At 53.4% G+C, this 13,712-nt stretch overlaps 7 protein-coding genes across 7 annotated transcripts; 5 read left to right on the forward strand and 2 right to left on the reverse strand.

The window, feature by feature from the left end:
* Positions 1 to 287: 287 nt before the first annotated feature.
* Positions 288 to 3,047, forward strand: HSP98 (Heat shock protein hsp98; the record flags this gene model as incomplete). Its single annotated transcript, XM_051448947.1, has 1 exon — positions 288 to 3,047. The coding sequence occupies one exon, from the start codon at positions 288 to 290 to the stop codon at positions 3,045 to 3,047; it is 2,760 nt and encodes a 919-aa protein (XP_051299944.1).
* A 553-nt stretch (positions 3,048 to 3,600) lies between these two features.
* Positions 3,601 to 4,280, reverse strand: CRP27 (40S ribosomal protein S22; the record flags this gene model as incomplete). The annotated part of the gene is made up of 3 exons (XM_051448948.1): positions 3,601 to 3,860; positions 4,097 to 4,181; positions 4,233 to 4,280. The coding sequence occupies 3 exons, from the start codon at positions 4,278 to 4,280 to the stop codon at positions 3,601 to 3,603; spliced, it is 393 nt and encodes a 130-aa protein (XP_051299945.1).
* Positions 4,281 to 4,917: 637 nt separating this feature from the next.
* On the forward strand, positions 4,918 to 5,761 carry J4E86_008437 (uncharacterized protein; the record flags this gene model as incomplete). The annotated part of the gene is made up of 2 exons (XM_051448949.1): positions 4,918 to 5,513; positions 5,572 to 5,761. The coding sequence occupies 2 exons, from the start codon at positions 4,918 to 4,920 to the stop codon at positions 5,759 to 5,761; spliced, it is 786 nt and encodes a 261-aa protein (XP_051299946.1).
* A 1,172-nt stretch (positions 5,762 to 6,933) lies between these two features.
* Positions 6,934 to 7,642, forward strand: J4E86_008438 (uncharacterized protein; the record flags this gene model as incomplete). The annotated part of the gene is made up of 2 exons (XM_051448950.1): positions 6,934 to 7,188; positions 7,244 to 7,642. 2 exons carry the CDS (start codon positions 6,934 to 6,936, stop codon positions 7,640 to 7,642), a joined length of 654 nt encoding a protein of 217 aa, XP_051299947.1.
* Positions 7,643 to 8,736: 1,094 nt separating this feature from the next.
* J4E86_008439 (uncharacterized protein) lies at positions 8,737 to 9,666 on the forward strand (the record flags this gene model as incomplete). The annotated part of the gene is made up of 1 exon (XM_051448951.1): positions 8,737 to 9,666. One exon carries the CDS (start codon positions 8,737 to 8,739, stop codon positions 9,664 to 9,666), a length of 930 nt encoding a protein of 309 aa, XP_051299948.1.
* A 268-nt stretch (positions 9,667 to 9,934) lies between these two features.
* On the reverse strand, positions 9,935 to 11,061 carry J4E86_008440 (uncharacterized protein; the record flags this gene model as incomplete). The annotated part of the gene is made up of 2 exons (XM_051448952.1): positions 9,935 to 10,030; positions 10,378 to 11,061. 2 exons carry the CDS (start codon positions 11,059 to 11,061, stop codon positions 9,935 to 9,937), a joined length of 780 nt encoding a protein of 259 aa, XP_051299949.1.
* A 1,403-nt stretch (positions 11,062 to 12,464) lies between these two features.
* On the forward strand, positions 12,465 to 13,258 carry J4E86_008441 (uncharacterized protein; the record flags this gene model as incomplete). The annotated part of the gene is made up of 2 exons (XM_051448953.1): positions 12,465 to 12,535; positions 12,583 to 13,258. 2 exons carry the CDS (start codon positions 12,465 to 12,467, stop codon positions 13,256 to 13,258), a joined length of 747 nt encoding a protein of 248 aa, XP_051299950.1.
* Positions 13,259 to 13,712: the final 454 nt, after the last annotated feature.

The following is a 13,712-nucleotide window of genomic DNA, read 5'->3' on the forward strand; positions in this document are numbered from 1 at the left end:
AGGATCCAGAAGCTTCTACCGACAGGGCAGAACCCACGCCTAGCTTCGAGACATGACGAGAAACCACACGATGTCACTGACGGCTTCCTGACGCTTCACGAAGTGTTGAGTAAAGCTGCCTGCACCTTATAAATATTTCTCGAGTCCTTTGTGCAACACTTCCTTTCTTCTCCAGAGATACCCAACAACAACACAACGCATACACGATTCCTGAGTACGAGCTCACGACCCACGATTATTACCTTTGGCTTCGGGCCATATACATCAGGCTATAGTCACGAATCACCATGACTTCATTCGACGCCTACACCGACCGCGCCGCGAAGGCTCTAGCAGACAGCTTCGATCTAGCTAAGGGCTATGCGCACTCACAACTCACACCCCTCCACCTCGCCGTCTCGCTCATAGATCCGCCCAAAGATCTGGCCAACCAAGTCGACGTACCGCCGCCGCCGCTATTCAAGCAAGTACTCGAACGCGCGAATGGCGACCCACAACTCTTCGAGCGCAACCTCAAGAAGGCTATGGTACGGTTACCAAGCCAAGACCCTCCGCCAGAGCGGACTTCACCTTCACCTGCTATGGCCAAGGTGCTCCGCTCCGCCGAAGACTTGAGCAAGACACAAAAAGACAGCTTCATTGCCGTTGACCACCTCATCCAGTCCCTCTGCCAGGATGCGCAAATGCAACGGATCCTCGCCGAGTCGAACGTACCGAACGTCAAGCAGATCGACAATGCTATCCTGGCACTCCGAGGTACAAAGCGGGTGGACTCCAAGTCGGCAGACGCAGAGCAGGAGAACGAGAACTTGAAGAAGTTCACCATCGACATGACGGCAATGGCACGAGAGGGCAAGATCGACCCAGTCATTGGTCGAGAAGACGAGACACGCAGAGTCATCCGTATCCTGACTCGGCGAACCAAGAACAACCCAGTCCTCATTGGAGAGCCTGGTGTTGGTAAGACTACAGTCGTCGAGGGTCTTGCCCGCCGCATTGTCGACGCGGATGTACCGGCCAACCTCGCAGCCTGCAAGCTGCTCTCTCTCGATGTCGGTGCTTTGGTTGCTGGTAGCAAGTACCGCGGAGAGTTTGAGGACCGCATGAAGGGTGTCTTGAAGGAGATTGAAGAGTCGAAAGAAATGATAGTATTGTTCGTCGACGAAATCCATCTCCTTATGGGCGCTGGTTCATCCGGAGAGGGCGGCATGGACGCTGCCAACTTGCTGAAGCCCATGCTGGCCCGTGGACAGCTTCACTGCATTGGTGCGACAACCCTAGGCGAGTACCGAAAGTACATCGAGAAGGACGCTGCCTTCGAGCGTCGTTTCCAACAGGTTCTCGTCAAGGAGCCGTCCATTCCCGAGACCATCTCCATTCTTCGTGGTCTGAAGGAGCGCTACGAGACCCATCACGGAGTCACCATCATGGATGGTGCCATTGTCGCATCAGCCACCCTTGCTGCCCGCTACCTCACTCAGCGCCGACTACCCGACTCTGCCGTTGACCTTATCGATGAGGCTGCAGCAGCCGTTCGTGTCACCCGAGAGTCACAACCCGAAGCGCTTGATAACCTTGAGCGACGCCACCGACAACTACAGATCGAGATTCACGCGCTCTCCCGAGAGAAGGACGAAGCCTCACAAGTCCGTCTGAAGGAGGCGCGCGCAGAGGCCGCCAACATCGAGGAAGAGCTGAAGCCGCTTCGTGAGATGTACGAGCGCGAAAAGGGTCGCAGCAAGGACATCCAGGAGCAGAAGCTCAAGCTCGAAGGCCTCAAGACGAAACTTGCTGAGGCCGAGCGTATGCGCGACATCCAGACTGCTTCCGATCTCAAGTACTACGCCATTCCCGATGTCGAGCAGCGCATCAGCGAGCTGGAAAGGGACAAGGCTCGCGCGGATGCAGAGATGTGGTCTCACCAGGCTAGTGGTGGTGGTGAGGCTCTCATGAGCGACTCTGTTGGTCCGGACCAGATCAACGAGATCGTCGCTCGCTGGACCGGTATCCCAGTCACTCGACTCAAGACTACAGAGAAGGACAAGCTGCTCAACATGGAGCGCCACCTCCAAGAAGTCGTCGTTGGTCAGAGGGAGGCCGTCGTCTCTGTCTCCAACGCCATCCGACTTCAGCGCTCTGGTCTCGCCAACCCCAACCAGCCGCCCAGCTTCTTGTTCTGTGGTCCTTCCGGTACCGGTAAGACACTCCTCACAAAGGCACTTGCAGAGTTCCTATTCGACGACGCAAAGGCCATGATCCGCTTCGACATGTCTGAGTACCAAGAACGTCACTCCCTCAGCCGAATGATCGGAGCACCACCCGGCTACGTAGGCCACGACGCCGGAGGCCAGCTCACCGAAGCCCTGCGCCGCAAACCTTTCTCCATCCTCCTCTTCGACGAAGTCGAAAAGGCCGCCAAGGAAGTCCTCACCGTGCTCCTCCAACTCATGGACGACGGCCGCATCACCGACGGCCAAGGCCGCGTCGTCGACGCAAAGAACTGCATCGTCGTCATGACCTCCAACCTAGGAGCTGAGCACCTGTCCCGCCCCAACGCACCCGACGGCAAGATCGACCCCACCACCAAAGAAATGGTCATGGGCGCCCTCCGCAACTGGTTCCTCCCCGAGTTCCTCAACCGCATCTCCTCCATCGTCATCTTCAACCGCCTCACCAAGCGCGAGATCCGCAAGATCGTCGACGTGCGCCTCGGCGAGATCCAGAAACGTCTCAACCAGAACGGACGTAATGTGCGCATCGAGATGACGCCTGAGGTACGGGATTACCTTGGTTCGGCGGGCTACTCGCCGGCATACGGTGCTAGGCCGCTTGCTCGCCTCATCGAGAAGGAGGTGCTCAACCGGCTTGCGGTGCTTATCCTCCGTGGATCTATCAAGGAGGGTGAGACGGCGAGGGTTGTGCTTGATGATGGACATATTATGGTGTTGCCTAATCACACGGACAGTGAGGATGATTCGGAGATGTACGATGAGTCTGATGCTGTTGCTGAGTTGGATGCGGAGGAGGATATGGATCTTTACGATTAGATGAGTTTGGACAAAGTGGGAGGTTGAGTTAGAGGCATTTCAGCACAGGCGTTTAGGGATTGATTGGTTTCGGAAGAGTGCCCTAGTAGAGGCATCATGATGGGATTATGATTCATGGTTTGATGATTGTTGATGAAAAGTAAAGGCGCGGGTTGGCGTTTTACTGGGTAGCATGCTTGATGACCGTGTCTTGTACATAGTTAATGAGAATCACATTTCAAATACCTTCATCTTCATCATGAGTTTGTGGTCCGTCATTGGTGTATGATTGCAACATCTCAATGTCTTCAGAGATGACCATCACGTTGTACAAGCTGTCGTTGTCTTGCAAAGGCCACGCTAATCACGACATCGTCATGTTCAAGTGTCAATCGACATTTACCACTAACGTATCGCACATTCACGAGCATCACAGCGGACATGTAAATTTCCCAGTCATGAACTTTTGTCATTTCTTCGTCTAACGTTCCCATGATGGGCTTACTTGGCCAAACATAAGCTTGCCCAAGCCAGGGTATATTGAATCCCACACCACCACATATCGAGACAGCCTCTAGTAGAAGAAACCGAGAATCTTGCCAGCAACGTGCTTCCTGCGGGCCTCCTCGTGGTCCATGATACCAGCGGAGGTGGTCAGGACGATGTAACCGAATTGACGAGAGGGAAGTAGCTTGACGACCCACTTCTCCATGTCGCGGAGCTGGACGTTGTAGCGGGGAGAGATGACACCGGTCTTGTTGATGCGGCCGTTGAGCTGGATGACGATCTTGCCGTTGCGGTGGTCGTCGACCTCCTCGAACTCGCCAATGTAACCTGAAGAAGAGAATTAGTGTTTGTTGCGGCGAAATAAACATCAGACGTCATGAAAGGGTTCCGAAGACGTGTAAGTCCTCCGCAGTTAATTTATCGGACACTTAAAGCTCATTGATCGTGGGGAGTCGAGATCAGTGAGTAGTTATCAGCCCGAAGAGGTGATGGGGTTGCTAGCGGAGGAATACACGTCTTTGGGGTCATGACGCGTGATGTGGTAGATTCAGGAGTCGACGTACCGTGACGCTGCATGACAGTGAGGAACTTGACGATGACCTTGGAGGAAGGACGGATCAGGACCTGACGCTTGCCAGCCTTCTCAGCCTGTTCAGTTGTCAGCGCATGTCCATGTCCATCTCTGGCGCTGTAGCTTACGTTGTTGATGGCGTTGAGCGCATCGTTGAGGACGGAAGTCTTGACCATTTTGACGGTTTAACAGGAGATTCTCTGTGGCGGAGGCGACTGAGGTATCTGCGCGTGCGTGGTTAGCCTCCAGATGCCAGAGCATGGAGAGTGCCCTTGCAGGAGGGTTCTTCAGCTCGTGTCGAAGAGGAGAAGCAGTGTCGCACTCATCCTTGCGGACGACGGCGATTGCATCCCCGGGCTCTGAAGGGCACTCGGGTCCAAGACATACCTCGTGAGGGTGCGGTGGGCGGTAGGGAAGGTCGGTGTTGCGAGAAAAGTTCGAGTTTGGAAGGCGCAAATTGGTGTGGTGGACCGTGTCCTCGCTAACGGGGCTGGGCTTGGCAGCAACGACGGGACCCTTGCAGGCTCAGTGCACCCAGCACCAAACTCCAACACCTGGCTGTCCTGCCACACGTCGCATTCACGATACAGAGAGAGGATATGTCTGACGAGCACGGGACAACAGATCGCAGGGCTTATGGTTCAAACTTCACATACATGCGATGCTATCGCGCCTTCACGTGCCCTCGCGATCGCCAACTGTCTTAGTCATGACGTAGCGGCAGTCACTTTGCCTCCCATTATCCCTTACGAACCTCACGTGTAGACATCCGGAAGTTTCCTCATACACTCTAGTCCACCCTTCTGTTTCATCATGTCTGAAGCATGCTGTACCTGCGCTGCGCTCCTATCCTCCATTCCCCCAACATACGATGAGAAGACCGAGAAGCCGTCGCAGTTCGAGCGCAGACTCGACTGCTGCGGGCGTGCCATATGCGCCCGATGCTTGACGGATAACCCTAGATTTCAAAACTACTGCCCATATTGCCAGATAGCGACAGGGCCATCAGCACTACCACCACAAGGTCTCCGCGACCCTCCTACGTATTCGCCACCGGGCGAGCAAGTCAACGACGAACTGCCACCATACTCAGCAGGCAACGTGCTGCAACCACCATCTGAGAAGTCGAGGACAGACGCCGAAGACGCGCCTGATGTTCTACACTTTGTCGACCAAAACAACGACTCAATCTTATCGCTATCGCTCCGATATGGCGTACCCGCCGACGCCTTACGCCGAACGAACAACTTGTATGCGGATCATCTACTAGCGGCGCGTAGGACGGTACTCATTCCGGGAGAATTCTACAAAGGTGGGGTTAGTCTAAGCCCGAGGCCACTAGAGGGCGAGGAGGAAGAGATTAAAAAGACAAAGCTACGGAAGTTTATGGTCAAATGCAAGGTCGCAGAGTAAGGGCATCATCTTCCACCATATAGTGGACATATGGAGAACTGACATCCTCATCAGATACGACGTTGCACTCCTTTACCTTGAACAAGCCAGCTACAACCTCGAGCAGGCAATCACTGCATACAAAGCCGACGAAGATTGGGAGAAGACGCATTCTCTAGAAGCTGCGAAGAAGGGCAAGGCGAAAGAGTCACAAAACTCAGGGCGGCGGAAGTGGGGCTTTGGAGGCCTCACAGGTCAACTTTGATAGCGCTTCCGAGACGATTCTCCGCTCATGGCGTTTCACGGCGCTCCGATAATTTGGTAGAATGGATATTACCATCGTAGTTAGCGAGCGTGTGTATATGTTTCGAATGGCCAGTCACCATAATATGCCACATATACGCTGGAAGAACTCTTGTGCTAAGGACATAGAATACACAATACAGCATTAACTTTTCCAACAACATCCCATGTATAGAGCAGTTTTGACGATTCATGAACTTCCATCAGCCTCTCTAAGAAAACCGACTGAGCTTACTATCAGGAGGATCTGCTATTTTCGTTGGTCGTTGCTTCCAAAGTCTCACTCCTCGCGTCAGGCGCTCACAGCCAATCATCGCGCAGAAGCACCCCAGGCTGTAAGCGCCCATACATCTCACGAATTAGCATCTGCACCTCAACTCTGGAAGCGCCCACGCTCCATTCGCGTTTCACACTCTGGCGGCCCTGCATTTGAATCCTTCTGTATCCTCATTCGACAGTTGACAGCGCGCTACAACCGCTCATGCCCTGACTCTGCCATACCTCGCTACCAGCGGAACCACAGACAAGCCACAGTCTTTGACGCACGGTACGATCGGCATGCTCATTGAACCACAGGGAACGGCATGTGCTGCTAAATGCACACATGCGGTAATACGGCAAGACCCCATGCAGGTTAATATCGCTATTCTAGGCCTGGTGTGCAGCTTACGCGCTGCGAACAACAATACTCTCACCACCAGCCCAGCACACTGGCGCTGCTAGTCCATGTCCCACGGATGGTCGCAGCGGCAAGACAGATTGCCGTTCTTTCTTTGCTCTTGTTCGTCTATTCCTGTACGCGAACGCCAGATGGGCTGCAGGGGGTTGCACGATGTGTTCTGTAGGCGTGAAACCCCCATTGCGACCGAGATCGTTTTAAAGGCATGTGCCACCCCCAGAGTTGTTTTCTATCCCCATCCCAGGCAAAGAAGATCGACTCGGAGCCTTAGCTTATATCAGGCCTCTTTCTGTTGCTTGCTTGTTATTTCGTTCTCTCGTTCATTCGTCCTTCATTCCGAGAAAGAAAGGTGCGCACTGGTTGACGCCTAGTAATCAATCCGATCTTTATACCATCCTACGCTCCACGTTTTTGAAATATAAAAAGCAAATTCGAGACCAACGACTATCATCACGATGAAGATCAACCCCGCTCCTTTCCACTTGGCTCAGGCCATCATCACCGGCCTTGTCGTCGTCTTCAGCATCTGCATCCTTGGCACTTCGGCACACACCCTCGATGTCTTCAACAGGCAACATCTCACAAACCCTTGGTGGGCACCGATGTGGCCTCAGCACTTCGACGTGCAGGGGACCAAGGCGCTCATTGCTTCGTCTGTCGTGACTCTGGTTCTCTGTGGCGCATTCTTGATCGCATCGTTTCTCCCTCAGGTATGCGGCCGTCGATGAATCTCATGCAAAAGAACATCGTTCTAACAAACATCAGCTTGCGCTTCGTCAGAAATACACCCTGCGGGCTCTTCTGTCCCTCGCTACCCTCCTTCCTACTCTTCTCCTCACCCTGATCACCACCATCTGGGCCCACATGCTCAACAACAACGCGCCAGAAGTCGATACCATCCAGACCTGGACCTGCAAGATGCAGAGCTCTCAACCGCTTGATCAGGATCTGCCTGCTGACATTGCCATGCCTGCTGGCATGGGCAACAGCGACTTCAAGACCCTTTGTGGGGCAAGCAAGTTTGCGCTATACGGAACCCTGATCGTGTTCCTGCTTGTGGGCGCAAGCATGGCTGTCACAATGATTACCTGGATGGCGGACAAGTGGGCAGCGAGGCAGCAGAGGAAGGAAGTTGAGATGGGCAACATTCCCGTGAACAACTAGGCACATCCCAAGGGCGATGTTAATTCGAGAAGAGATGATAACGAGACACGCACGCGCTTGGAGGCGCGTATTATGTCGAGAGATTTGATGCATTTGGGTTATGGACCTCTGTCAGCAAGCGTGTCCAAAGGGGGAAGGCGTACCGGTGTATTGGCGTCATAGGTCGTTGGTATGTGACTTTGAACAAGGGTCTTCCTTTCAATGTACTATTAGGCAAATGAAGGCCTCTTTTGCGTTCAATCGCATCTTCTTTACACTTCGCATTGGAATGAAGCATTGTGCAGCGATATTGCGGGGGACTGGGCCCAGATCAGATCGACAAGTCCAATGGACGATCACCCTGGAGCTGAGCACAGGATGCGTAAGCGTGCGTGAGCGGGAACAAGGGAAGCAATCATGCTGAACCGCTGCATGGCGCTTTTGTGTTTCTGGGTGAAAAGCGTGCGTTTGCTGGACATGGATCGTCTGGAAAGTTGGACGGGCCAGCAAGCAGCCTCGGAGGAGTTGTCGCGCAGAGCAACGGCACGGCAGCGCGCGCGACAAGCAATTGTCTTTGTACCATCCAGACTTTGTTCATGAGACATTGCACGTAGCGGTTTCAGGGCAGCGTTGAGACGACCTCGCATCTCCGACAATTGACAGGTTAGATAGGGAGCGAACCGCAGTGGGGAAGGCGTGAATAAGCCGGTCAACGATCATCGTTTGGTTCGCGGTTCCAGTTCGGCCGTCCAGTCGCGTCACGACCGCTGATCAGCGCGCGACTCCTCATTGCATCAACTGCCGTCATCCGGCCAGGCCCTCGAGCGAACTTGGGTTGTCGCATTTGCTTCTTTCTCTCCCTCTTGCACTCCGACCGGAGCGTGACTCGGAAAGCGAAATCTACCCGCCGTTCCTCGTTAAGCAGCTAAATTGATCACCCGTCCTGTCATCCCGGAACCCTGTCCATCTTCAGCCCCCAAGGGCTCGAGCGTGCATCGAAGCGGCATCAGAAAGATCCCCTCTCCACCTCAGCGACACCGCATAATCCTGCCTGACCGCGCCTTCCGACCGCTCCTTCCCCCTTCACACACACATCCACACAATTGCACTCCGCTATGCAAGCTCGCCATACGCCGACCGACGAACACCGCAGCAAGAGAAAGTTCCAACCCAGCATCACAAGCTATTTCGAGGTGCGGGACGATTTCGAGGATACCGACGATCTGCGGGGCCTAGATCCGATTACCCGACCGCGACACCAAAACACGAGGCAACACCAGCACCAGCACAGAGAGAAACTCGCTCCTGACGTCCCCGGCCAAGTGCAAGCAGACCTCCTCAGCGTCGGCATGAGAGTGCGAAAGAGCGTGCCGGAAGGCTACAAGATCCACAAGACATCCGGCCTCCCATCCATCCAAACCACCATGTCGCGGCCCACCCTAGCCGTCAAACCACCCCGAGAGCCTGTATCAGAAGAAGTCCTGCACCAGCGCGAACTCCTGCCTTTCTGCGGCCTGAACAAAATCGGCGGCTTCGCAGAACAACCAACAACCAACCCACATCTCTACGCCGCGAACGGCACGCCACCACCTCCAAACTACTTCCCCCTCCCCGCCGAGACCTTTACTCAGCCCTTCTCCTCCAAAGCCTCCACAGATAGCGGATACTCAACGACCTCGCAGCGCCCACACAACCCCTCGAAACGCTCATGGCAGGACGAAGATGAAGTCAGGACATTAGACACGACATTCTTCTTCGGCTCATCATCGTCGACAAGGGGAATGGGCATGGGCGTCGAAATCGACGAAGTGCCCGTTAGCCCGCTGAGTGAAACGCCACCTCAGGGACTCAATATGCAGCCGCCACCGCGTCGCGTCGCGCTGCCCAAGTCGAGACGGACAGTGCAACGGACGATTAGTGACGATGATATTGATATGGATTTTGAGAACGCGGCGCACATGGAAGGAAGAGTCGGCGCAGGTAGTGGAAGTGATTTCGAAGAGGCGGACTTTTTGAGCAAAGAGGTGGATATGGGTGGGATCTAAGGAGATCATATCACACCTACAGTCGGTTTTCTTGTCGTCCCGGCACCTTCTCGCTTCTTCGCTTCTTGTATATACCTTGGTTCTGGTCTGGTTACACGGTCTTTCCTTTTGGTCTCTCTCCCCCGACACGCGAAGCCGTCATTACAGGCGGCGCAACAACGGCGTTCATGAACAAGCGATGTATGTAATGTCGGCGCGTATACCCGATTTATCTTTCTTGGTTGTCTAGCTGGTAAATCTACTCTTGTCTTCTCACTATTCCATCAACCTAGCGTATGCTTTCGGCCTTTTCGATGACCACGTCGTGCAGTTTCGCCTCTGTCCGTGCGAGTTCGATGGTCCAATTATCCGGTTTGCTCCGGCGCTGGAATGGTCCAATATGTTCTTTTCGGATTTATTGTCGCGGGGTTTTTATGGCATGGAGTTGCGTTTACGTTAGGACTGCCAGAATAAACAGTATACCGCGTTCATCATTCAAGGTACTCCTTAGCCAGCCTCCACAACGCTCAACCAGCACCATCTCCCCTCCCCCTTCCCAACAAACACCCCCTAAAACTCCTGGTTAATCAAAGCCGCACTATCGCATCTCGCATCGCCCTCCGCAGCATTAAAAACCGACTGCCCCTCCACCGTAACATTCCTCGTCGTAAACCCAAAACAATGGCCCCCTTCCCAGTCATTACTCGCATCGAAAGTGTTGCGCCAACACACGGTATTGCAAAGAGGGTCTTTACCGGCCTGGATATCGGCGCGGTTGTCCTGGTTATGCTGCACGCATCTGTCGATGCATTCGTCGAGACTCTTCACTATGCCTTGTACGTGAGCAGTCACACCGCGGATGTTGAGGTAGCTCCCGTTGCAGAGTTTGCGGAAGCTGTAGGATGCGCTGCCGTAGGTTACGGTGCGGACGGTGTTGTTCGCGGAGGGGCAGTCGCGGAGGAGTGTGGGTTGGGGGCTGTATGCTGGGCCGAGGATGGTGGTCGTGCTGACGGTCTGAGTTGTTGATGTGGGTGGTGGTGGTGGTGGTGGTGGTGGTGTTGTTGTTGAAGTCGATTTCAGTGTGCTGGTCTCGGGTGTCTTGGTACTGCTGATAGAGCTGGTAGAGCTGGATTTGATTGTCGCAAGCGATCCGCCCACTCCACCGCCCGCGGCACTGCCAACAACGATGATGGCGGCAACCACACCGATCCAGAACGTTTTCTTCCGCAGGCCACATATCGTTCGTGCGGTCGGCTCCTCATGCACAGATGTGATGTTTTGATATGGGATCTTGTCTGTGTCTGTAAAGGCCCCAGCGTATCGCGGGTACTTGTGCGTATCCTGGTCAGTACTACCAGCGAATTCCGGATCTGAAGTGGAAGCGACCTCCAAACCAGAATACGGAAGCGATGCCATTTTCAACAGGTCGCGAAGACAATAACCTTGTAAATCTCGAAAAAGAGGTTGAAGGAGGCGGTTCTGCGGTCTCGCTGGGGCGACGTTGTTGGGTCCTTATACTCTGACACCTCGGCGGGTATCCTGCAGCCACAGTAAGCATCGAGGGGCCAAATGTCTTTTTACAGCCAAAAGTCATACATGATAAGGGGTGAATTGTGGGACTACAACTCTGTCGTCTCGAGATCTACCTTGCTTACATTAATGTTACTTTACAGACGAAGGATTAGATAGGGCCCTTTATCATCGATGGCCTTTCTAACTGGCATACTTCAACAGCACAACAACCACCAATCGAAAATATCGTCAACACAACTATTCGGACTTCCTTCGCCTACAAAGCTTTATTACGCCACATCTCGTCCTTCTTCTCCGCCGCTCTGGAAACCCCGAAACGAAGAAACCCGCTGTGACGACTTCGCCAACGTCACACTCGTGAAAAGATGGGCGGAAATGTTCGTCAACTAGATCAAATGGCTGCATATGGGTTCAATCTTCACTACCACACTAACTGATATCACGTATTCGGATTGCGGCGGCATAGAATCTAATCATAAGGCTGGTCCCGCTGCCACGCCTTATGCTGCTTCCTCGCCTTCCACTCCTCCGCCGACGTCCTCATCGACGTCCTAATCGAAACTTGTCTCGACCGCGAGATATACCCACTCCAGCTCGCTGAAGATGTTCATTCTTTTCCACATTGACAGTAGAAGCATAGTGTGCTGGCCGTGGATGTGTTCGTTGAAGTGTCGAATAGGTAGAGAGAAGTGAAGAGGGGGTAGGAAATCCGGGTTAGTTTGTCAGGCATATCCTGGGAGTGTTAGAAGGGCTTTGATAGGCGGAAGTATGGGGATGGAGACAGTTTGAAGGGATATGGGGTTAGGAAGTGTCATGGTGGTGGTGGGAAGGGAAACCTCAGGATGGGGAGGGACAGGTATTGGGAGTGGGAGTGGTGTTTAAATACCTAATCATGATCATGGTGGTGGAGGGTGTTGTAGAGTAGGAAGGCTGAACTCTGCCTCTTAGCACGTGTGCAATGCTGGTCGGCCAGATCATCTCTTGGTTATATGTCAGGCCAAAAGATCCCTTTGACGTATACATGGACTCGTAACCTGGAAGTTCTGCTAGATACGCGACAATGTATTCATCAGGGTACACTCTGACGTGCCGCCTCCATTGCTCGGTCTCACGCTCACTTTGACCGATTCGGTAACTCACCGCTTGACTAAAATCTCCCTTTCACCTCTCATCAGCCCGTGCTTAGCGAGCCCACGCTGGTTAGCGACGCGAATTTGATATCTCAGTCGCAAACGCTCCCCCTCCACCATCTCGCTAGCAAAACACCCACTTCAGACAAGAACACCATGGTCGGCAAATCCGCGACAACGGAGCCGCCTCGAAAGAGAGTGCGCTGCTCGGTCGATGATGGGCCTAGGTACTCAGAGCCATTGAATACTCGATGCTATCTACTAACTATGGTAGTCTTCAATCGAAACCCATCGTTGTGCGTGTCGGCAGTGACATGCACGGGAAGCAGGAATTTTACATTCACGAAACGCTACTTCGCGCAAGTTCGGGCTTATTTGACTCCGCGCTCAAGACAGAGTGGAAAGAGGGGCAAGAGGCTGCCGTTCATATTCCGCACTATAAGCCAGCTATCTTCGGTCTGTGGCTCAAATTCCTCTATACTGGCAGAATCTACATGGCAGAAGAGGATATGGATGGCAAACCCAGGCCAAAGCTGACAGATCGCGCCGAATTCGCAACATGGAGGGATCTCTACGCTCTTGGAGACTATATTCGAGATAACGACTTCAAGGACGCTCTGATCGACGCCATGATCGACTTCATCTCGGTTGTGCCAGTGTATCCAGCATCACTTGCCAGCTATATCTACCCGTACTCGATAAGTTCCTCAACTCATCGGGCATTTGCAGTCGACATCTTCGTCAATCTTTGGGGCCGGGAGGGGTTCAACGTCCACAAGGGACATCCACCGCAGTTTCTGGAAGATGCCTTGAAGGCTATTGGGCCGAACCTTCACCTGGGCATCAAGACTAAGACTGCGGAAGCGTGGTTCAAGATTGGCGAGGAATGCAAATACCACGACCACGGAGATAAGCCTTGCTACAGGACCAAGCCTGCCTTCCGCTTCTGAGTGCCTCCATTCATGGTCTGCGCGAGCTCCACTGATGGTAAGTCAAATTTACGGAGCTCAATCCCCCAAGTTACAGCGAAGGAAGCTGAAGCCTGGAGGTATACGCAATGGTTTTCGTTGACCTTTGTCGGCGTAAAATGCGTTGGATACCTTCAGGCTACAGTATACCTCTCTGGTGCTAGACGATGACATCCAGAGTCTATGAGCTTCCTTCCACTTATCTACTTCCGTTATGCTAACTCGTATCGACAGTTGCACCGTAAGACGCAGTGTTCGGCGATCGTGAGACGACAGGAAGTTGCGATTGAACCGCGTCAACGCCTGTGGTTTGGGTGGATCGAGTTCCTTTTGCCGCATACATTGAGGTCAAGGCCTGTCATGTACTGGCCTTTACACCCATGTAGCTGTCAGCCAGTACGATTAGTATAGTTCAAAATAGCTCTGCTGAATCTTT

Source organism: Alternaria arbusti (genome assembly GCF_024043155.1).
Source record: "Alternaria arbusti strain BMP 1465 chromosome Unknown scaffold_13, whole genome shotgun sequence".
NCBI classification, from domain to species: domain Eukaryota; kingdom Fungi; phylum Ascomycota; class Dothideomycetes; order Pleosporales; family Pleosporaceae; genus Alternaria; species Alternaria arbusti.